Source organism: Galleria mellonella, unplaced genomic scaffold, assembly GCF_026898425.1.
Source record: "Galleria mellonella isolate WM207_F2 unplaced genomic scaffold, CSIRO_AGI_GalMel_v1 utg246, whole genome shotgun sequence".
NCBI lineage: Eukaryota > Metazoa > Arthropoda > Insecta > Lepidoptera > Pyralidae > Galleria > Galleria mellonella.
In genome coordinates this window covers 1326417-1353059 of record NW_026442050.1, presented here as the reverse complement: position 1 = coordinate 1353059, position 26643 = coordinate 1326417, and the positions used below count along the sequence as shown (strand labels likewise).

The window sequence follows — 26643 nt, the reverse complement described above, 5'->3', positions numbered from 1 at the left end:
CATAACATATGTGTACAAAAATCTCTTAATTCATTACGTTGGAAGAATAACTTTAGTAAAAAAAATATTAGTTCGGACGATATATATTAGAAACTAAAATATAGGTACTTTAACAGGAAGACGAAGCTCGATCGATTTAAAATCTAAACAATGGACCCTCAGGTTGGAAACACACTAGAGCTCTGTAGTGTTTATGATTGATGAACTGTCTTCACTGCAACTAATTGACAGTGATGGAACAGCGATCCAACAAACCTAGCAAACGTATTATACACACGATTCTACCAATAACCCTCATTCTCATCCACAATTGAATGGTATTAAAGGTGAAATTCGCATGGCTGCAGCTTTTGATGTAGTTAAAAGTGATATGGCAACGACAATTGTACCTGTCTTGGTAGCGGGTTCACCTAGATATACACCGATTTTATACAAAATCTATTGATTAACTATCTACTTATCAGTCCTTATAAATAGTCACAAATCTTTTTTAATCAATAAGTGAATTTTAGGTGTTGCAGAAACTATTTATCGTATTATTTCTGTTTTAAGTTACGATAATAAAATTATTATAGTACTACCTATATTTATCATTAAACCAACTAAAATAGAAATCATTATAACGCATTCCACTGGCAAAAGTGTTGAAAAAGGTACTTTCTTTATCATACAGTACTATCATACGTACTTGTACAACAATTACTCCATTACCTTAAGGTTGTCTTGAAAAGACTGCTCTCAGCAATAAGACCGCCTTACTGTACTTATACAATTGTATCGTTGTGTTTGTAAATTGTCTTTCATATTTCCTATATTGTATAATGCAAATAAAGTATTCATTCATACTCATTCGTTCAAAAACAACAAAAAAAAAAAACACGGGGTCTACTATCAAATTAGTAAGAAAGTCTCAAAATTTAACATCGTTTTGCGCCTTACACATTTTTTTTAAAGAAAAATGTTATTTCACGTGTGAATCAACATAAATGGCTCTTGTATAAAAGGCTCGTTAAAAACGAATTCGATAATTTTAACTTTATAAAACAGATCAAACAATAAGAACGTGGACATATTCCAGATAATAATGTTACCATTGTAGCAGACAGTCATAATAAAGTACATATTGTATTTGTTTCGCATTAATTGTAACGTCGCAGTTTTAGTTGAATTGATAGACAATGATATCCGCGACAATGATTTACAACGTGTAATAAGTATCAATTTGAGTTTTATTGAATTTATCGCTACACAACATCTGTGCTAATACGAAGCAGCCGTACATAACAATGCGAACTGGACTGCAATTAGTAAAGCGTTTCAAAATTAATCAAACATAATAAATTGTGGCGGAGACAAACACGCTTGAAGGGAAACAATGAAGGCTTAACGCTTCACGGTGAGACATCGGCGTGTTTGCCCATATGTTTCACGTTTTGAAAGAACACATTTCAATTATGTACATACATATAATTTCACTCATACATTACAATAATGTTACATTCATTCATACATTAAAATTGAATAACGTTTGTTTTACAGCTACACTTGTGGTATTAATGCCTAATTGAGGTTTTAAGACATACATAATTGGGTGTAACTTTTAAATTTCAATAGTAAAGAATTCAAATTTATTTGAATGTAAAAAAAAAAACTGATGCCATAATAAAGATGATTAATAATAGATAAATACGTAATCATTCAAATCAAACACAGAGTATTTAATTAATAAAATTTTTGTCTACATCCGTATCAGATGTTATCTGCAGTCTGATGATAGTTTATCTATTTATACGTAACGACAGATCAGTACGAAGCAAATAAATAAATAGTTTAAATAGTTAACATCAATTATCTATTTCAATTCATATACATACTTTAAATTTAACTTAATTAACAGACTTAGGGACTTACTACAAAAATCGTTTGCTTGGCCACCTCTGTCCTATTTGTGTTTCAACAGTGAAGCAGTTGTGTTTGCATGGCTGTGTTTCGGTTTAAACGGTGGGGTATGGCAGTGAATTTATTGAGTACAGAGGAATAACACCTGACTCCTCAGGATTGGCAACGCATGGAGCGAAATATTGTAGTATACTCTGTTATGTACTGCTCATGTCTATAGGCGACGGTTACCACATTCCATCAGGTGGGCCGTCAGCTTGTTTGCCATTCTAAGTTGTATAAAGAAAAAACATTACTTGATCATAAAACAGCATTAAAAAAAAATAAAACTTTTTACATTATTCCAAACGACGGCGCGTTACATCACTCGCATAGAACAAAAATTGATGGACTGTCAAAATGAAATTCTAGATCATTTTTAAAGACAATACCCACTATAACTGTCACTATCGTTTGTCCATTCATTTCTCTAACATCACCAATCATTTACGATTCGTTCAATTCAAATTGATCTTTATTCCGTTTGTGACAGAGGTGGCGTTTGTGCCACGATTCGGTGGTTTATAGGAGGCGAGTGTGTTGACAGGGAACGGTTGACAACTGATCATGGGAAACAATGGGATCGTTAAAGTGGACACCGTATGACGGCCGGACCACCGCCGTCACGTGGACAATGAGCTTGAATGTGGTGAATGTGTTGTATTGAGCAAGAGATTATGGCACAATGATTTGTTGGCTTCCGAAGTTTCCAATGATACGGATTTGGAAACAAGAATAATGACACGATAAATAAATTGTTGAGCATTAATTTTAATAAATAGTCACGCAGTGTAAAAATAAAACGCAAGAGTACAAGTATAATAAGACATATCTAAAGATCTATATAGATTTTAATAAACCAGAGGGAGATTTTGTACAAAAGTCGATTGCTTGGGTACCTCTGTCCCATTCGTGTTTCAACCGTGAAGCAGTTGTGTTTGCATGGCTGTGTTTCGGTTTGAAGGGTGGGATATGGCGTGAATTTACTGGGTACAGAGGAATAACACCTGAATCCTCAGGAATGGCAACGCATGGGGGGGTAACATGGGCGAAACAGTATACTCTGTTATGTGCATGGTACTGCTCATGTCTATAGGCGACGGTTACCACTTTCCATCAGGTGGGCCGTCAGCTTGTTTGCCATTCTAAGTTGTATAAAAAAATAAATAAATAAATAAATCAAAGATAAGTAATAATTCACCTCCTATACTGATTTAAGACTAAAAACTACAGATAGATTTACTGTAATTGCAGTATGTTATGTTAGAATAAAAAAAAATACTGTAATATTAATTAACGGAATCACAAAGGCAGTATAAAATATTTTAAAACCTTTCAATTATTATTGCTATTAAAAATTTTCTTTTTTTTATTTCCAAAATAGAAGAGCTACAGTAAATAGATAGCGTTTGAAGAGTGGGATATGGCGTGAATTTAGAGGGTACAGAGGAATAACACCTGAATCCTCAGGAATGGCAACGCATGGGGGGTAACATGGGCGAAACAGTATACTCTGTTATGGCCATGTTACTGCTTATGTCTATAGGCGACGGTTACCACTTTCCATCAGGTGGGCCGTCAGCTTGTTTGCCATTCTAAGTTGTATAAAAAAAATACTCTTTATTGTAAATACAGTTTAAGCAGAGAGAAATATAATAAATAAAATTATATATTTATTTATTTTATCAACTGAGTGAGCTTTACAGTTTCCAATACGCTCACACAGAAAAGCATCAAGGTACATAAGGTATATATGTATCTTGAGGATTTATTGTACCTATTTACAGATATAGATCTATGACCTATTTCAATATATCTTAAAACAGACATAAGACAGAGAGATATAAATAGTCCATAAGACAGTCTGCTGATGTCCAATAATAGTACAAATCAAAAATCGATTAATCAATTAATTTTATTTAGACTACTCTCTAGTCTCTAGTTGGATATCTTTTCGCTTTTTTAAAAGCAATCAATAACGGCAAAGAAACTGATGGTGTACCTGTAGTAGTAATCGTCGTCTATAGACATGTAAAGCGCCAAGAATTGCCATGCCTGCGGACTAAGATGTTATGCCTACTTACCCTGTAATTGCACTGAGATAACCAACCTATAAAACCAAAATGCAGCCATGGAAGTACAACTGCTTCATGGCACTAACACGTATGGGACAGAGTTACACAAGCAGACGATTTCTGTACAAAGACAACCTCTGGTAAAACTAAGTTTCATTGAAACAGACTGTTATCAGATCATTTGATACATGATTCGAGTTGGTAATGAAGAAGTCCTAGTTAAAATTAAGAAGAAGAGGTAAATTCAGTAGATAAAAAATATGTAGGGATAAAATGTTGAGATATTTAATACGACACGACGACCTTTTGAAGATTATAATAGAATCTTAAGTAATAATAAAAAGGAAGAGAAGGGGAAGATCGAAAGACAGTTACATTAGTCAGAGCAAAAACAAAGTTAGTGTTGCATCGCATACGACGAAGAGACTCGCTGAGAATCGTAGACAATGGCAAGAGCTCCACCGGCAGTATGAATGGATGATACAGGATTCATAAGGCTCCAATGATCTTTTTAAGGGAATTGGGTGTAAGAGGATTGCTGCTATTGGTTTACGCCAAACCTTTCCTGATACTTAGCACAATAGTTGTTAATTCTTGTAAAGGAATAGATATTTAGAGACTAGGCGGATATTTAATAAAAATTGATCGAAACGTTAGAATAGTAAAATGAGAGGATATTGTGTACCATTGAAATGTTTGAAGTTATTTATTATATATTTTATGCAAGATTTAAAGCTGTTTGCAGTAGATTCATGACGATAGATTCTTATGGTCAGCTCACCTCTCTGCATTGGGATCCTGTATCAGGGTCGCCGGTATGCTGTGCTCGATGTCGTCCCTCTCATCAGGGGCAGGGGAAGCGCGGGACGCGGGGGACACGGAGCGGGAGCCCTCCCCCTCGCCCCGCTCCTGGCGATCGACGCGCTCCTTCACACCGCTGTCGGGACTGTTTGCTTCCTCTGCGGACAATTGAGAAGAAGAAAGTTAAAAATCAAATCTATATATTTGCAAGCATTAATTTTATAACTTGACAAAGTCCGAACATAGTAGATATCTAAGAAAAATAGATATGCTATATAATGTAATGACTTTTTAGAACTTTCCATCTGTCTGTTTGTTCCGGGATCACGTAAATATTACTGCACCAAATTGGATGTATTTACAGTTGCGTTCCTGAGAATTTCGAAATTGAAATCAGATGTCTGGTTCATCTCTATACGCTACATAGAAGCAGTCTAATTCATTGCTGTTTCTTCTAATGCGACAAAACAGCATAATTTATCGATGTGTTTTGTCACCAGATTAACAGAGAACCGAGCCGGTATTAATCAACTTTCAAAATCCATACGTATGGTAACACAGCCAAGAACTAATTTTAAATAAAAGATATTTTAATTATACCATTGCTGATAAGGATTTTTTAATAAAATGAAATTGATTAATAAATGATAACATAATAACGATTAGAAACTACGGACAGTCAAAAGAGCTTGTAACACGTGTAAATAACACAATAGTTGACTGCTCCGGTGTATCTACTATCGATACAATTAATCATGATAAAGGCGACACTTTGAAACCGTATTTAGGTTGAATTAAAAAGAAAATTATAGATAGCAACAATCGTTTTATTGCGATCGTTCATCAATAATATAGTAATAAACCGATACAGACTGATACAGGCGATAAAAGGAGGAAAATTACCCCAAAACGGGGGCATCGTAGCGGACGTTCGAAGCGTTGCGCAAACAACATATGATTAATGATTGATTGCTTATTACGTTAGTCATCGAACTGGATGTATCAATTATTCAAAATTTGTTATCTATTGACATAATTCTTGAAGATAAGCCTATTGATAATCAAACAGCAAGGAATGGAATGACTGTTAGAGACGAACTTTCAGCTTCATATGGTTTTAGAATATGTTGCAAAAAAACTTAATGAGAAGCTAACCCAGTGCTGAAAATATCATAGAAACACTCTTTAAATGTAATTAATAATCAATTGAAACGTTAAATAAATAAGTTTTTTATTTATTCTGCTTTTGGACATCAGAAGACTATCTTATGATTGGGTCAACTTTGTTTCATTTGTTTACATTTTTATCGAGTATTGAAATGAACTATGGCATAATCAAATGACCATCTCTAGCCACGGTAAGAAACCAAGTGTAAAAACTAAAAAAGGAGTGAACCGAGCAACTTTCGCTCCGATTATGAAGTTATCGTCCGAGAATGGACAAAAAAAATTTGAAATCGGAGAGCGCCGAAATTCGGCGCCGCGGTGGCCTGCGGTCCGCTTATTTCACTGCCCACTGATTCGTAAACCGCGTTTCTGTTCGCTAATTGATTAAAACGCAGCACGTCAATCCGGCGGATGGAAAAGATGTGCTGGCGAACCGAGTGCCTCGGGCGATTCGATGCATCGCTCTCAGAGAATCGTTTGAATGAACTCGGTTCTGATCAAAGGAAGTCAGCGCATCCGCACAGGCATCTGTTTGTGAACGCTCTCTGAAAGTCAATTTTAAATGACACGTGCCTCTATCGTGATGCATTCGAATTATTGCGGCAAAACAATGACTAACTCCCAACTAATCAAACGCAACACAATATTTGCATAATGAAAATCTATCATGAAATCTACTTATAGTACTTTGATTATTTAGGTAGGACAATTTCTTGACACTCGTGTACATCAATTTTATTTTACTTTTTCTAACTCTAAATCCAGAATAACAAGTAAATATAACTGAGAACATGTAATGTGCAAAAAAAAAATCGACTGCGTTTTGTCTCTTTTGAAATAAGTCCGTTAATGAAATAATTTTTAACTCATATGTGAAAACTGTGTGGTCCTGGCAATGAATGGGCCAACTCATTTTTTCCCGTAGATGTGGTACAAGATGACTACGAGAAATTAATGATCGAGGATGGGCAGCAGCGTTCTTCTTAAAACATTACCAAAACCTAATTGCGGTTGCCAACCCGCCTGCCAAGCATGGTAACTACTGACAAAACCCTCTTTTACAGGGAAAGCCTATATTCAGCAGGAGATAGTTAAAGGCTGCTACGATGATGATGATGATTTGATAACAATGGTATGAACTAGATTGAAACCCAGACAGGTGTGCATACAGTATGATTAAAGCAGTTGGCAAACTGTTTTAAAATATAAATTAGATATAAAAGACACTTAACAAGGAAGTGGACACACAGAGACATCTATATCGTAACACAGCATTAATGACATTTGACATCTTTGACAACTGACGATATTCCGTTTCACGCATCCATCGCTATTTAAAGACAAATTGAGGGGAAAGGGATTGTTAGTAATGGAGACTGAGAATCCCATTGCTAGCAATATACCCAACCAGGTCGACCTCTTCGCGGTTCCCCCTGGACACTATCATGGTTAATTCCTGATGAATTCATCATGATGGGCTAGCTGGCCTGTTTTCATTCTCATCGATCACCCTTCACTGGTGCTCCGCCAGCGTATTCCGTTAGCGCAAGCGGGGTTACCATACCACTTTCACCCATCGAAAAAAAATACTATTTAGAGACAGTATAAACATACCGTTAATAGATCAAAACATAACAGAGACCACTTCACTTCAGCTTTAAGATACTAAAATACAAGTTCACGATAGAAACGCACTAGTCACAATAGGAACTGATTCAGCATTTTTAAAGCGTACAAAAATCACGAAACAATGGTTTAATTTCACCGAGATTCGGCGTGAAATCGACATAATATCCCGTGATCGATAACAAGTATCGATTGTAATAGAGACAAGACAAAAGGAATCGAGTCGTAAATCTCGACGGTATCGATAACAGAATTGGGACAAAGATGTCCCGTTTCTTTTGAGATCAAATTTACATTTGGATTTTGGGTGCATCACTCGGTAGTTTCGCATTTCGTCGAACGCTATTTTTTTTTTACAATTTAGCACAATTTAATTGTGAATTTTATTGAGATTTAAATTGTTCTTCCAACGCTAAATACTAAATACATATATTTCAAATTAATAGTAAATATATATTTAAATAGATTATTCCACAGGGATTTTTTTTTTTAAAGTTATTTATTCTTTATTATAAATAATATTGTCACTTAACATCTTATTTCATCTTTCAGCTAATAGTTTGGTAAAAACAGAAAGTGTATTAAGTTTTTTTTTTATACAACTTAGAATGGCAAACAAGCTGACGGCCCACCTGATTACCATCAGGTGCTAACCGTCACCTATAGACATGAGCAGTACCATGGACACAACAGAGTATATTGTTTCGCCCATGATACCCCCCATGCGTTGCCATTCCTGAGGACTCAGATGTTATTCCTCTGTACCCTGTACATTCACTGCCATATTCCACCCTTCAAACCGAAACACAGCCATGCGAACACAACTGCTTCACGGTTAAGTGTAGCGGTGGGGGAAATTATTGTAAAACACTATATCATATATATATGATATATTTATTAAGTATTTATATAAGCATTATGAGACATAGTATATAGCAAATCTTTAAAAAATCCGTTGAAAATATGCCTCTGTTTGCTACATCCATATAACTGCTACTTCATGATATACCCATATGATAGATTCTATACAATCTACATGTAATACATTGTAAATTATTCATTTATTTGATAAGGTTGTCTACCAGAAATCACTACCAAGCGATAACATATAAAAATTTGTATGATATTGAAAAATGTTTCCATACGTACATACATACTACAGAGGAAACGTAACACAAACGCGCGGATACAACGACAAATTCGTCTAATTAAAGTCCCACAAAAAAATACTTCAATTGTGGTAAAACCAATTATTTTGATGTGAAACTAAATTACTGAGCCGATTTTGATAAAAATATCTATGGGGTCAATCTATAAGTACTTTCAGATAAGAAAAAACAAGAATTCTATTTGTACCCGATGGTTAACTGGTAGAGAATGCCATATGGTATTAAGATCGCCATTTGTACAAAGTTTTATTGTGCAATAAAGTATAAATAAATAAATAAATTCTCCTAATCGGTTAAGAAATGACGGAATTATGAGGTAACGAACATAAAGACAATACAGCCAAACTGACAACCTTATTTATATTATTTATTTATATTTAATTGTACACAAAATTTACATTGTTATATATATATATATATATATATATATTTGTTTATTTTTATTTATTTATTTAAGGACAACCAACAAAGCATACATTTATATCTACTTAAAATACATTATAATAAGGTTACATTATAAAACGCTGACTCAATTAAAGGCCGCCACGACACGCGTATTCATCGACAGTCTACACTAATATTATAAAGAGGAAAGATTTGTATTTTTGTGTGTATGTATGTTTGTAATGAATAAACTCAAAAACTCCTTTGCCGATTTCAAAGATTCTTTCACCATTAGAAAGCTCCTGAGTAACAAAAGCTTTATTTATTTTTAGAAAAGGTCCTTACAACTTTAGTAACGTAACTCAAGGTGCAAAAAAATGCTATAAAATATTTTTCGTCGCGTGCGCTGCGGTAACTATTGGTGATAGAACAAAAGTATGTTCTACAATATTAAAGAAAATATCAATAACTACAAAAAACTTCGCGATACTATATGTCCAACTATTATTGTTATGTCACAATAACCACTTTTTAAAATGTTGTAAAAATGAACACCCGTGCGAAGCCGGGACGGGCCGCTAGTATTATATATAACTATTTGGATTAAAAATGATAAAACTACAATACTAACTATACAATAAATAGTTAGACTACAGTAATACTTTGGATTTGAAAGATTTGTACATTTATAATCGATACATTGGGGAAAGGGATTGTTAGTAATGGAGACTAAGAATCCCACTGCTAGCAATATAGGTCGACTTCCTCGCCGTTTCCCCCTGGAAACTAACATGGTTAATTCCTGATGATGGGCTAACTGGCCTGTTTTCATTTTTTATCTATCACTGGTGCTCCGCCAGCGTATCCCGTTATTGCAGGCGGGGTTACCATACTCTTTTCATCCATCAAAAAACTCTGTAAGAGTTCTCCTTCTTTTTTTGAAGCTGTCCCAACTGGTGCAACTGCCTACGATCAACGTACACAATTAGATGCTACCAATGGTACGACACACGCATATCTTTATATCACTATTAATCGCGTCGCATATCACGTGATCAATCATACGCAGATAGTGTTTAATCCTTCTGTCACGACCGATAAGGGAATTGGCAACTTATAAGTTTTGTTTGCCATTCGGTAATACGAGTGTAGAGTGCAGCAGTAATGGTAGACGCGTGTCGATGAGAGCAGGCATCAAAATAATTCGAATGTTTCAACGAGAAAAGAACATTTATTAAAATAATAGAGAATAGAAGAGGCAAAATGCTGGGCCACCTTATACGACATGACGATTTTTTTAAGAGCATAGTAGAAGGAAAAATAGAGGGCAAAAGAGGAAGAGGAAGACCGAGGATTAACTACATGGGACAGATAAAAGAAACACTAGGTGTCATGTTGTATAGGGAGGTCAAGGATATGGCCTGGGATAGAGCTGGCTGGAGGAAGATGCATGAATTAGTTGCACCGACAAGAGGAAACTCTTAAATAAAAAAAATTAATGGATTTATTAGCTAACGGACTAAGTTACCAGAGGGAGACTTTGTACTAAAGTCATTTGCTTGAGCACCTCTGTCCCATTCGTGTTTCTACCGTGAAGCAATTGTTTGTATGGCTGTGTTTAGGTTTGAAGGGTGAGATATGGCAGTGAATTTACAGGGTACAGAGGAATAACACATAAGTCCTCAGGAATGGCAACGCATAGGGGTATCATGGGCGAAACAATATACTCTGTTATGTCCACAGTACTGCTCATGTCTATAGGTGACGGTTACCACTTGTCATTAAGTGGGCCGTCAGCTTATATGCCATTCTCTAAATTGTATAAAAAAGAAAAAAATAAATAATAACAAGCATTTTTGATATTTTTATAATTCTTTCATAAATTTTGGAGTCCTTCAAAAAGGGTATATTAAGCTTTCTTCAGGGTCGGCAACGCGCACGTGACGCCCCTAGTGTTGCAAGCGTCCATAGGCTACAGTGACCGTTTACCATCAGAACAGAACATGACTGTATGTTTGCTACCTTTGTGGTATAAAAAAAAGGTGCGACAATACAATTTCCATTTAATCGATTCCTCATTCGATGATTAAACGAATATATTACTCGATCGATACATCGATACATCGAACCCGCATTCAGGTGCAGTGAACTACTTAAATGGATAGGTCGTTTTGATCCAATGAACTTGATTTGATACACTATTGATTTCAGTTTGGAACTTTGTCTATAAATTAAATTTATTACCCGATAAATCTTGTCATGTCAATTAATGAGTGACTTCTTGTTTTAGTATAATCATTTACATATATGTAGATATATTAGTGTTTATATGTATGTATTACTAGGTGTTTCCCACGGTTTTGAACGCGTTCATCCACGTATCTTATGTACTAAATTAAGAAGTGATCTATCCATGTACGAAATTTCATTTAAAACCATTCAGCCGTTAAAGCATGATTGAATAATAAACATCCAACCATTTTTATTTACAAATTTTCATATTTATTATAATATTAAAAACTTAATTTGTACTAATTAAATACAAAGTATGTTATAAAGAGATAAAGTTGGTGAGTTTGGATGTTCATAGTACCTAATCTCCGGAAATACATACGCAATTTTGAAAATTCTTTCACTGTAAGAAAATACATATTATCCCTGAGTGTCATGTACTATTTTTTATTTTAATAAATATAGTTTCAATAATTAAGGAATTATTGGCAATGGAGTTTGACAGCCCCATTGCTAGCATTATGCCCCATTAGGACGACCTCCACGTGATTCCCCCTGGAATCCATCGTGAACAATTCTTGTTGAATTCATCACGATGAGCTAACTGACCTACTTCATTCTCACCTATCATCCTTCACTGGTGCCTCAGTGTATACCGCCCATAAAAAAAAATATATGGGATGGAAAAGGACATAGTTTACTTTTTATAATGGTCAGTGGTATACAGGTCACGCAGACAAAGTCGCGGATAAAAGCTAGTATTGTCTGTGTAAATAAATTTTGGACTGTCTCTAGTCGAACATTGCCCTCGGTTCAAGGTCCAAAATAATACATAAGACATACTAAAAGTAATTAAAAATACATAATAATATATAATCCATCAAACACTATTACTTCTAAATTGATTATCATATATGTATTTATCTATTTAAGTATTCAATCAGACTGATAGAAGAAATAATTGAGGTAATGAGGTTATAAAACATATAATATATAGTCATATATATGTATATATATATATAGTTCAAAATTAAATATTATTTTTAAATTTATTTTAAATTCACAAATTAAGATTTTTAGAATTATTCCTTGTGTATATATTTTTTTATACATGTTCATATTGTTGATTTTATATTTTAAATAACAATAAATTATTTATATATGTAAAAATTTAAATAAAAAAAAAATATAATTGTTTTCTTACTGAGATCTCTGGTCTTAAGAGAACTCTTTGGAATTAAGTGTATAGATGAAGAGAGTTAAGAAAGTAAACATAGTGCAATTTGTTTTTTCTGCCCACCCCCAAAGGAAATCTGGTGTGTGGATTTATGGATAAATATAGACAATTTTCGTTCTATGACTGAACAGTAAAATAGAGATTTTGCTTGAAAATCTTAAAAAAAATAAGAAACATACGGTCCACCTGATGGTAAGCGGTCACCGTAGCCTATGAACGCCTGCAATGCCAGGGGCATTAAGTTATACCGATTTTGAAGAAACCTCTTTATCTCTCTTTTGTAGAACCCCAAGCTGCAGTCTCTTGGAAAAACCTTGACAAGGAGCTCATTCTATAACGAAACCGAAATTTAAACCGAAAAGATAGGTAACATATCATTTTATATATTGGTCCATGCAGGTAAAGCCGCGGCGAAAAACTATTATTATTATAATATTTGTATTACTTTCTCGACTTTCGACGGATTTCATGGAAAAATTAGGTATTTAAAAATTAAAAACGACTTCTTATTAAAGATTTATTATTTGGTCTGACAACACTTAAAAGTTATAATAAAATTTATCAATACAAAAATAAGTCACTTCAAAGGTCTGTCATAAATACGATTATTATTCCGATATCGATCTCGTTATTCGATTATGACAGATATTGAACTTACCGATACCAGGAAAAACCGGTTAGTGGTGGAGCTAATAAAAACATCTCTCTACTGAGGACAAATTCGATTATTCGACAAACATTCGAGTGTGCCAATTAGCATTACGATTTATCGTCTTTAGGCCTCGATTTATTGACTGCCATCTCGGCACACGAACGCCTGACATATTGAGATCGATCCCGACTCGATTCTTACACAATCGTGTGCCGAATTAATGCCCTTGATTGTTAACCCTTGACATGCCCGCGTTCTTTAGTGGAAAGTATTTTTTATTTTCAATTTCTTTTTCGAATGATCTAATTTTTTCTATTTTTTTTTTTTTTTTATAATAGGATCACTCAAAGCCAAATTCGTTGTTTTTAACGACCTCTGATCTTAGTTACTAGCAGTGATCATTTTTTCATTAAACATTATAATTGGTATGATATTAAATCCACCATCGAATAATAATAATTCTGCAAAGAAACCGACTTTAAGTGTGACAAAACTAATTTTTTGCATTTAAAAACTGCTGCTAAATTGTTTTTGATAAAATTTCTATGGAACTCATCTCTAAATATATGCTTTCAGATAAAAAAATATATTTTTTTAAATCGGTTTACAATTGAAGATATTCAAACGAATTGAGTACCTCCTTCTTTTATAATTAAAATTAATTAATTTATTTATTTATTTAACTCTTTATTATACCATAAATAAAAATATACAATGACAAGTGAATAATTCAAGTGAAATACAGTAACATAAATACATATTAATTATAATTAAAATTAATTAAAAAATAACAGAAACCTTAGCAATTGTCGTAGATCTTCTACCTCTTAACTGAACCCAGCTAACTGAATTCACAAGGGGACAAGGGATCGTTAGTAATGAGGATTACTAGTCCATTGCCAGCATTGTCAGGTCGACCTCCACGTGGTTCCACCTGGAAATCATCGTGATTGATTTATCGTTAGATTACCCCACGCTGGTGCCCCGCCAGTGTATACCGATAGCGCAGGCGGGGTTACTATTCCATTATTGTTGATTAAAAAAAAAAAACTGAACTCACAGATCGCAACTGGAATTATCAAGCGTGAGGGTATCTGCGCGGTAATTGATCTCGTAAAATGTCAGATGCTGCGCTCACGTCGGCGCCGCGCCGCGCCGGTGTGATAAGTAGAAACCGAGATAATGTTAGTCATTGGATACTATGCTGATAATTCATTAGACTTTACCGATCTATACAGCTTTATTTTTTATTTTTAGATAGATAGATAGATACTCTTTATTGTTTCCTCCAAAAGATTACAATAGTAAACATATTATAAATATAAACAATTACAAGAAATAATCACGGTGAGAAAACAATGGGCGACCTTATCGCTAAAAGCGATCTCTTCCAGGCAACCTTTGGATGGAGAGGAGTAATTATAAACAGTTTTTAATTATAACTTTATAAAAAAAAAAGTTTCACAAAAGCCGTTTGCTTGGCTACCTCTGTCCCATTCGTGTTTCTACTGAGAAGCAGTTGTGTTTGCATGGCTGTGTTTCGGTTTGAAAGGTGGGATATGGCAGTGAATTTATAGGGTACAGTGGTATACCTGAGTCCTAAGGAATCGCTTGTATTAGTCGCCTCCTACGACACCTACGAAAAAGGAAAACGTAACCTATTCTATGCCGGGACCACATGCCTAACAAATGACTTTTGAATTATGTCACAATTTAAATCGGACACAATTTCCAATCATTAAACAACTTAATGACTGTTTATTATTAATCATTTTTATTAACAATTCAATTTGGAACATCTCAATGTCGTTATCAATGGACATTTCATGATCACAAGCGCTGTTCACCAAATTGGGGGGGGTACGCATCTTAATAAATCGTCGACGGTGAGGGGACAAGCGAGTGACAACTACAAATTGTCACTTGTTGCTCGCCGCGCGCCGCCAGCTATCACTCTTGTTGCCAAACAACGTTTTGATACCCACAATACCCGGTTATTTTAATTAAACTAATATTATAGAAAAAGAAAAAAAAGTTATGTTAAGCAGTTGTGTTTGCATGGCTGTGTTTCGGTTTGTAGGGTGGGATATGGCGTGAATTTACAGGGTACAGAGGAATAACATCTGAGTCCTCAGGAATGGCAACGCATGGGGGGTATCATGGGTGAAACAGTATACTCTGTTATGTCCATGGTACTGCTAATGTCTATAGGCGACGGTTACCGCTTACCATCAGGTGGACCGTCAGCTTGTTTGCTATTCTAAGTTGTATAAAAACCGTGTGTTAACCGCTATGGTAACCGTTAAATTAAAAATAAAACGATAATTTAAATTCCTGATATGTATTGAGAAGAAATTTAAAAGAAATTCACGACAATTACATTAGACAAATCTTTATTTTTATTACTTTATTATTACTAATATCATAAAAAAAGAATTTACCAAATCGGTTTAAAACTGACGGAGTTATTAACAAACATGAAAAAAAAATACAACTGAACGAGAAAACTAAAAAAGAAAGAGGTTCTGAACCTCTTTATTTTCGAAGTCGGTTGAAAATGTCCATTAACACGCTCTTACAACACATCATCATCATATCAGATGTTATGTCAACTGCTAAACATAGGCCACCCCCATAGACTGCCATAAGGAACAGTCCTGAGCCGCCTGCATCCACAGAATAATAATATTTCAATAAAAACCTAACACCTAACTGGTGTTAACCCCCGCCCGCCGACGGCTAAAAATATTTTGTCCCACACACAAAAAAAAAAATTATTACAAAACCATTTTTCATATTTCAATAGCACGCATATTGTATCTAATAATAAGACAATCGGTGATTTATTTCACAATTATACGTGTACGATAAAGCGTATCAACAGGAGCGGTGACCTCATCGAATCGTCGATACATCAATCGATAAAGGACATAGAGCTCTCGATAAACCAGCCACGTAATTATATATCGCGTTAATATCGTAAATATCAATCAATGTCAGAGGCGAAGTTAAATTAATACCTTTATGAATCGAGTGTCGTCGGGTATCAATCAAATGTCGGCAGAGATTGATGGGCGGTGTCGCGCGACGAAACACAATCCAACATCCATCATATTATCGAGTCGATAGCATCGGGCTTTTTTTGGTTAGGAATTAGTCTAGGGTTTAATGAGAGGCCACAGTCGTGGACTGGCAAGATCGGACGGATTATGCACACGTGGGACACTTTTTATCGGTCAAAACAGATCATACAGAACTGTCTTTAGAAGCAGGAATTAGACTAAAGGAATAAATAGCTAGCAAAATGAGCTAGCTAAAAAAGAGGTAGGTATAGACAAAATTTTTTTTATATACAACTTAGAATAGCAAACAAGCTGACGGCCCACCTGATGGAACATGGTAACTGAAACCTATAGAAATGAGCAGTACCATGGACATAACAGAGTATACTGTTTCGCCCATGATACCCCCCATGCGTTGCCATTCCTGAGGACTCAGGTGTTATTCCTCTGTACCCTATAAATTTACGACATATCTTTCAATTCGAAACACAGCAATGCAAACACAACTGCTTCACGGTAGAAACACGAATACCAATTTTGATAAACTTTTTTATGGGAAAAAACTATAACCTTTCATTTAGAAAAAAAAATGCCAAATCTGTTCACAACTTACAAAATTAAGAGGTAATAACCATAAAAAATACAACCAAATTAACAACACCCTTGTTTTTTATATCGATTCAAAACAGGAATGATGTATATATGTATATGAAATATCGTTCATAAATGGGATTGAGTAATAAAGATGAGCTTAATTATAACGTATTTATATCAAACAGCTGAAGGATCGATAAAGAACAAGTATTCGCTCACTTGGTCTAACTCCATCTTCATGTAACTACGCAATTAAAAATACCTCACTTCTTACTTTATAATTCAGTAATTAATATATAACATTTTCTATAATTTTAGTACTAATAAAAAAAAACAAAAAGATAGCTTTGAGTCAATAATTGCGTCAATAGTAAGAAACTTAAACCAGTCGCAAAATGGGATAATAATGTGAATATCAAGTAATGAATCGTTTTAATACGATTCTATACGTAGTATCTCTTACGAATTATTTCTAATAAATAATAGCTTCGCTCTGTTAATAATAACCTTAAGTTTTAGTTTTTATAAATATAATACGTATATCAGTTTTTGTCTTTATTACTCAATGGAAAATTCTAAGAAAATATGCAAATATTTAGTCAGTGATTTTTTAACATACTATTATGATTTTATTATTATTAATCGAATGAATAATTGATGTAATGTTAAGTATAATAAATTGTACCTAGCCAATAATGAATTTGCATGCTTTAGATGATCATTGGTACTTCACAATAAATCAATCAAAATAAAAACAATGTCCTGGCAAATAAATCTATCTATCACAATGAAGTACTAAATCCACAATATAATATAAAAATACAATATAATACATTTGTAATATATTGTAACAATGTTGTAAATCATATTACAGTTTGGGACATCATAAGAAGCGATACATAAAAACAAGTGTCACCATAATGTAATTGGGACAAGGCCAGCTAATAACATGATGAACGCCTGGCTTAGTCATGTAAATGGGCACTTAAATTATGCTCCAACTAACGCGCTAGTGGGACACGGGACGGGACTAGAATGATGTGAATTTACATACATTAAAATTATTGTACTATTATGTCCCAACAGAATGGTAAAGCCCACCCATGTTTTAGGTATTATATATTTTAATATCCAATAAAAGTGTAAATACTTAATAATATGGTAGGTATTTATAAATTTATATGTTACGAAGAACAAATTGGCGATTGTTATAAATATATTAATCAATTATACTGTAAAATAAATGTTATATGCATTAAATTAATGTTAAAACTTCAAAAAATCTTTACACCAATTTATATTCAATAGTGCTAATTATACATATAAATATAAAATTTTATACCAGATTTAATTTATTTATTACATTTATGAATGTTATAAGTAATATTTATAGTATACTCGTATTTTCAAAATAATTTTTTCTATTCTCATAAGACTAAGGTTGCAAGACAACAGAATTATAATGTTACATATTTATTTATAGTAATTATGAAATACGGTAAATTAAAAACAATTTGGTATTAAAGTTTCCGAAATTTAAGTTCAATATCTCAAAGATTTTGAGTTATTTTTTCTAGTTTCATTTTATAAGATAGTAACCATCACACGAGATACGGTACGTTAAACGTGTCCCGTTGTCCCGATTTTTTGCGTCCAAATCTTTACACCGCAACTAGGAAGAAACCTTGACATTAGACGATGTTGGACCCCGGACAATTATTTAAAACTTCATCCAGTCGATATGTCATCATCAGTCAACAGTCTAGTGGCAAAAAATCTGAAGTCACGAAATACGGCCGCCGTGTTTATGCTAAGTGCTCGGTAATTAATTTGTATTCGTGATATTATAATGGTGTTTGAATTTAGCTGAACCGTCATTTCCCACAGTAAAACCTTGGATACTTATCATTTGGTTTTAATATTGATTCAGTCATAAACAATTCTATTACTGTTAAAAAACTCTGTTACTTTTGACCATCTGTTCAATTAAGCATCCGCTTATAAACATAAATAATGATAAGCTAACTATTATATAGGTGTAACTAAAGACTATTTATTAATTTTGCAGTAACAGACATAACAATAAAAAAAACTTATAGATACAAAGAAAACCCATTCCCCTAATCTTCAATTGCAAGTACCGCACAGAAATAACAACGTAAATACCGCGTAAAAATATAGCTCTCCTGTGTAACAAACACCAAATCTATAGGGGTCGATTTGACCCCGCGGGATTAACCGGGAATGTGTGAAAAATCCGGGACGAAATCATGTCGGGGCCGATGCGATCCGTATTTGTCAGCCGACAGACGGCGGGACATCATTTTCATTAGTGGTGGGACACCAGACCATTTGTACTAATGTTTAGAAGGAGATGGGACAGGGTCGCACAAATCCGTCCATCTTTTTTTCCGGCTTTTTTTCCCTTCGCCAGCGGAGGGTTGACTGTGTTTGTTTTAATATACGAATATTTTCGGTGGGTGCTTTAAATAAACTGAGATTATCAAAAGAGATTTTCATGCTTATAAGTATAAATTTGACTAGTGACCCGCCCCGGATTTGTACGGTAAGTACATTAATTTTGATGGATCTCAGAAGGTTTAGTTCAGCGTTAGTCATGAAAATGGACTTTAGCGACTTGATTATAAAATACAAAATACAAAAGGTTAATTAAAATAGGATGATGATGATGATTACAATGATTACTATACATTAAAATCTTTCTTAAAAAATATCTTTATGACAGTAAAACCCGTGTCAAAATACATAGTGTAGTTTAGCTTTGTTCCATAGTAGACAGAATGGCCGATATGAAAATACATACGTTAACCCCTCTTTGCATGATCTTTTTATTGGTGAAATAAATCAAGGTGATATAATTTATATTCAAAATTACAGGATAAATGGTTAAAAAAAATTTGACTACTATGTTTTTCTCTGCAATGGACATTATAAAGGTATCCATACACGGTCAACTTAAAGTGAACTTGTTCTTTTAAATTATGTTTGAGCATTTAATGTTATGATGGAAATTTCCACAATTATGCAAAGAAGAATTAAATTTCTGACAGAAAGAAAAAAGTACAAGTAGATTTTGCTACGCAACTAGGAAGATTTTGCTCCATACAGAAAAACAGCAGCTTCGAAATCTATCCACTGCAAAGAGACTAATCTAAAACTGTTCAGTGTTGACCACGTAATTGCATAATAAATCTATTTTAAATTAAAGCAAGATGTCTGTTGCGTTTTTTTTATGCAACTTAGAATAGCAAATAAGCTGACGGCCTACCTGATGGAAAGTGATAACAGTCGCCTATAGACATGAGCAGTACCATGGACATAATAGAGTATACTGTTTGGCCCATGATACCCCCCATGCGTTGCCATTCCTGAGGACTCAGGTGTTATTCCTCTGTACCCAGTAAATTCACGCCATATCCCACCCTACAAACCGAAACACAGCCATGCAAACACAACTGCTTCACAGTAGAAACACAAATGGAGAGATACACGTCTAAAAAGTCTCGATTCGTTGATGCCTTATATTTGACTACTAAACGGACAATAAGACGAACGTTAATACCTGGACGACACAGTATACTTTGACACGTCCATAATACTATTCACGTCTACTGGCGACGTTTACCACATCCCATCATATGGACGTCAGCTCGTTTGCCACTCTAAGTTGCATAAAGAAAAATAGTGTTGCCTCCCCTCTCTCTTGCATTGAAACTGTTCAAAGATGTTTTCAGCCGGTATCCGTTATTAGACGTGTTTGCCTCCAACTTGCTGTAGTTTCGTCGGATGACCACAGAGTGTTTGTGTTCAGAGATTTAAGATGTAGCTGTTATTTTTGTCATGTTGTGATTTAAATGTGATTATTATTATTCCATTTTATTATACATATGTATTACTGTACTAATGCTTTCCTGAGCGTATTGGGAGACTGTAAAGCTCACACAGTTAATGAAATAAATAAATAAAAAAAGAAGTTGAAAAGTTGCTCCCAACCACCGGTCCCTCCAATCCCCAAGCAAGTTCTCGAAAATGCCAAGAATGTTTACCTCTAATAGACTTCTTAACAAATTAACACTATTTTATCTTATTTAATAAATTATCACTTATCAACGACTATCATCTTGAAATAAAAATTATAATTAACTAAGTGATATTTAAAAACAAAACGTAGCCATATCTGTAGATCTGTGAATAATAAAACCACGGGTTTACGATTGACGTTTGTCATAAAAACAATATTAAATTTATTAATATATACTTTATTTTATTTTTATTACTCGCTAGTTTTCACTCGCGGCTTCGTTCGCGTTGTCGGAGAATGCTGAACGGCCAGGACAAAAGTAGCCTGTCCTTTTCCATCTCATTTAGTACTTATTTATTTATTACCAGTTAATATTAGGTTACTATTCAACCTGGTCAATCAATTTTTAATTTAATTTTAAATAACTTTATTGAGCAAAATAAAATAAAGTACAAAAGGCGGACTTAATGCTCGTAGCATTCTCTACCAGTCAACCTCTGGGGTGAACAGTGAATCACGAACGCGGTACTTTATTATTGGAATAGGTAAATAAAATAACAAGTATATATATATATATATATATATATATATATATATATATATATATATATATATATATATATATATATATATATATATATATATATATATATATATACCTACTTTAAAACCAGAGGTAGACTTTGTACAAAAGTCGATTGCTTGGGTACCTCTGCTCCATTCGTGTTTCAACCGTGAAGCAGTTGTGTTTGCATGGCTGTGTTTCGATTTGAAGGGTGGGATATGGCGTGAATTTACAGGGTACAGAGGAATAACATCTGAGTCCCTAGGAATATATTATAAATGGATCATGGGCGAAACAGTATACTCTGTTATGTCCATGATACTGCTCATGTCTATAGGCGACGGTTACCACTTTCCATCAGGTGGGCCGTCAGCTTGTTTGCCATTCTAAGTTGCATAAAAAAATTACTTTTTAAATGTAAGTAATTATATTTTACTAAGTTTTCATTTATTTTAATTAAACCTCGCATTTTCTTAAAATCACTTAAAATATATATATTTAATGGAGCGCTGTCGACAAGTCCTTGGTTGTCTATTATCATTGTGGGTACATATCCAAAGAATATTCTTAACACCCATATTTAATTCACATTAATTTTATTATAATAAATATTTTTTTTGAAGATTTTATCTACTTATTTAAGAATAAATTGCTCACTTCACTTATGATTTCCCAAAACGTGTAGTGAGCCATAAGTTCAAGTTATAAACTTAAAAAAATTAAACAACATTTAGAAAATCTATCTAAAATGTCATTAAAAAAATCAATTACTAACTTCTGAGCTAACAGAGAATTTAATTCTATAATACACGAAAAACATTACAAGTACGTTAACACTACTCCGCTACCTCGGGACATTTTTACCCCCGTACGCATTTTTTAAAAAAGCGCTCACCGCGCCGCGCTGCGTTGCGCTAACAAGACGTAAATGTCAAATGTCAAGTTCGTATATCAAGAAATCGTCGGTACAATGGTGGCAACAACAAAAACCCATTTTCTCATACAACAAAACACGTGTCTAAGAAGACATCCGCACACTTGCCGCGACGTTCATTCTGTCCGTGACGTTGATATCTAGTGTTCCGTACATCAATCTTGCAATAGATACGGCCATTGTGTTGGTGTGCGTTTAGTTATATAATTGTAACGGCGGTTAATGGTAATTTTTAACCGACTTCGTAAGGAGACTTTTAATTTATTTGTACTTCTTTTAACAAAAGGAGTTCCTCAATTTTAATAATATATAGATACAATTCTTTTTGTGTGTATATATATATATATATATATATATATTATGGGTGAACCTGGTATGGTAACCCCGCTTGCGATAACGGGATACGCTGGCAGAGCACCAGTGAAGGGTGATAGATGAGAATTAAAACAGGCCAGTTAGCCCATCATGATGAATTCATCAGGAATTAACCATGATAGTTTCCAGAAAGAACCGCGAGGAAGTCGACATGGTTGGGTATATTGCTAGCAATGGGATTCTCAGTCTCCATTACTAACAATCCCTTTCCCCCCTGTGTATATATTACGCGATATCTAAGGCAGTTTTGACCGATTTTGATTTTTTTTAACTATTATGTAGTTTATTTTTCGTACTAATTTGACAAAATTGAAATTATTTTATTTTCTTATGGATATTATTTTACAATTTCTTTTGTTCAGAATAAAGATTTTTTTTTATTAAAGTTTACTTATATATCAATTAATTTGGTGATCAATTATTAATTCATTTCATACTAGCTTTTTATCTATTACTTCGTACGCGTAGAATTGAGAAGTAAGGAAACTAATAAAAAGTACTACTTCACCACTAGATGGCGTATTAAGATAAAATATATACCAGTTTTTAAGTAAAACCTTTAGAAACACAAGTACTAAAACTATATTCAATTTATTGCAGCAGTCTTTGCGTAATGCCAGAACAAACAGACAGACAGACAAAATTTCAAAAAAATATTGTTTTAACTTCTATTGGTTTTATTGAGATTCCTCATATAAATTTCACTCAAATATAAAAACATACTTTAGTTACAGTTTTTAGTGTTTACTTTTGTATTAGTAAGAAAAAGTGTGCTGTGGATTAAAGTAGACGTAGATACTCGTAGTATGTATATATTTAAGATTATTTTGGTATATATTAGTCTAATTATATGTTTATAATATATGAATACATGTATTATTATTATTTTTCCTATATTTAATGCACCGCCTACTTATTTCTCTATTCACCTACTGGTTGACTGGTAGAGAACACCGTCCGGTGTTAAGTACGCCAAATGTACATAGAATTACACTATGCATTAAAGTTTAAAATTAATAAATAAATATGAATAATGGACTTCATTTACAAAAAAAAAAAACAACAGAAATAAAAAAATAAAAGCAGAAAACTATTTTTATTAATAAAATACCTTTTGCAGTATTTGAGGGTTAAATATAAAATCTAATATCATTAAGCAATTAAAGTATTTATTTAGGTATTTTAAATGATTAATTTCTTTTTATTATTTATTTAGGATTATTAAATAATTTACTAATAATAATGAAATATAAAAACATAAAATAATTAAGTATAATGTATTTAATAGGCCGTGTGGTCCCGGTATTGAATAGGCCACCACTTCCTATCCCGTGGGTGTCGTAAGAGCCGACCAAGGGAGGGCGAGGGATGGACAGCAGCGTCCCTTTTAAAACATCTCTAAAGCCTGACTGCGGTTGCCAATCCGCCTGCCAAGTATAGCAACTACTGGCAAAACCTTCCAAGGGGGAGGCTTATGTTCAGCAGTGGACAGTTAATGGCTGATATGATGATGATGATAATGATGATGAATGTATTTTATATATTTATTATATTTCTGGTCAAAATGACCACAACCTATCAAAGACAGGGTTACGATTTTTTTTTATACAACTTAGAATGGCAAACAAGATGACGGCCCACCTGATGGAAAGTGGTAACCGTCGCCTATACACATGAGCAGTACCATGGACATAACAGAGTACACTGTTTCACCCATGATACCCCCCATGCGTTGCCATTCCTGAGGATTCAGGTGTTATTCCTCTGTACCCTGTAAATTCACGCCATATCCCACCTTTCAAACCGAAATACAGCCATGCAAACACAACTGCTTCACGGTTGAAACACGAATGGGACAGAGGTGCACAAGCAATCGACTTTTGTACAAAGTCTTCCCGATTAGGGTCGGTACATCAATTAAAGAAATGCAAAACATCGAGTGCATATGTACTGGTGGGGTAATGGTCGTAAGTACACGTGCACTTGTGTTGTGGTGCTCGAGCGTGCATAGTGCAGGGCGCCGGCCGCTCAGCTATCGCGTACAAGTACCGTTCGCAAAGTAATTTGTACTCCACTATTTTTTTTTTTATTTTAATGAAAAATCAATATTCGACAGGAGTAAGAGGAATTGAATTTACATTTGTCCACAAGTGGAACTGGCTATGAATTTGTTTTTGAGATTTATGTATATTGTATGTATATACTTTTTTTTTCTTTCTGTCAGTTTTTACTTTAAATAAAAAGTCGTTGCGTCACTATTAATTTGTAGTTTTAAATATTAAGTAAATTTAGATCATCAAGTGTTTCATTAAAGTTTTCGCTTGTACACTAGAGATACCTACGTATTATATTTTTTAATTTGCAAAAGTAAATGGGAACATTAAGCTCCACAGAAGGTTGTCTGGAACGTTCATAGTTAGGACAGAGACCGTTTGGATGGTAACGATAGTAAATCTACAAGTCTGACTCTTTTAAATAGAAGCAGGTGATGGCTTACTGCTATATTTTTTATTTAGATTTACAAGAATTGCATTGCTACTTTGCCAAATTTAGCTTATAATATTTCTATTTAAATAATTATAAATTTATTAAAAATTAAAAAAAAAAACAACATAAACCTATAAAAAGAGCTGACGATCTAGAAACACCTGAATAGCTCTTCAATTATTGTACCTAAGAACAATTTCGATCGCGTCAGCTGTCAAAAAAAACACATCATAATTGGGCCATTCGTTTAGGAGCTAGGACACCACAAATACACACACAGATACCTATGTCATACTTATAACACTCTCTGTTAACGTCCTGGGTTTAAAATTAGTGATAAGATAGATAGATAGATAATTTATTTGCATTACTTACAGTACACAAATTACAACATATATAAAGCTACAAAATACATACATACATACATATCTGTCACGCCTGTCTCCCATTAGGGTAGGCAGAAACAACAGCTACAAAATACAAAATACATAAAGCTAAATAAAATTTTTCATTTGTGTGTAATTCGGCGTCGTTTGTAACTTCAAATGTGTTGCAGGTAGTCCATGAATACGAGTGGCTCAAGACACTGTCTCCAGTGTACAGTTTTTCTTAATAAGTGAAAATAGAATGGTAAACTCACCTATGCTATCATCATAGGCTGGCGGGGCACCAGTGACGATGAAATAGGTAAATAATAAACAATGATAAGTGAGGCTGAAAGCAGCTCAGTTGGGCCAATGATGAATTCCACAAGAATTAACCACGATGGTTACACGATGACATAAGGTTTTTAGACCCTCATTACTGACAATCCTTTCCCCCCATTATACGAGTTGGAAGCCTATGTTCATTAGTGAATGACAAAATTAAGACGTCGGTGATGATGAAGACTTAAAAGTGACTAATGCTTCCATTTAATTTTCGAACTCTTTTTTATTTATAAATTAAATTTCAATTTGTTATGTAGTTATTATTACATAATGTAAATAGTCGTTATTTAAATTAATTTTTATGTCTTTTTTGATGGGTGAAAATGGTATGGTAACCCCGCCTACGCTAACGGGATACGCTGGCGGAGCACCAGTGAAGGGTGATAGATGAGAATGAAAACAAGCCGGTTAGCCCATCATAATGAATTCATCAGGAATTAACCATGATAGTTTCCAGGAAGAACCGCGAGGAGGTCGACCTGATTGTGTATATTGCTAGCAATAGGATTTTCAGTCTCCATTACTAACAATCCTTTCCCCCCCACTTTTTATGTTTATTTGTTTATTAATTTATTTAGGATCACCAACATAAG

The 26643-nt window shown here is 33.9% G+C and overlaps 1 protein-coding gene across 1 annotated transcript in view; it reads right to left on the bottom strand.

The window, feature by feature from the left end:
* The window catches only part of LOC113519503 (protein tiptop-like), a 418186-nt gene that overhangs the window by 8775 nt on the left and 382768 nt on the right, over positions 1-26643 (bottom strand). Inside the window, exon 4 of the mRNA XM_052894910.1 lies at positions 4795-4972. Coding sequence (XP_052750870.1) covers positions 4795-4972 — 178 coding nt within the window. The remainder of the gene's footprint in view (positions 1-4794; positions 4973-26643) is intronic.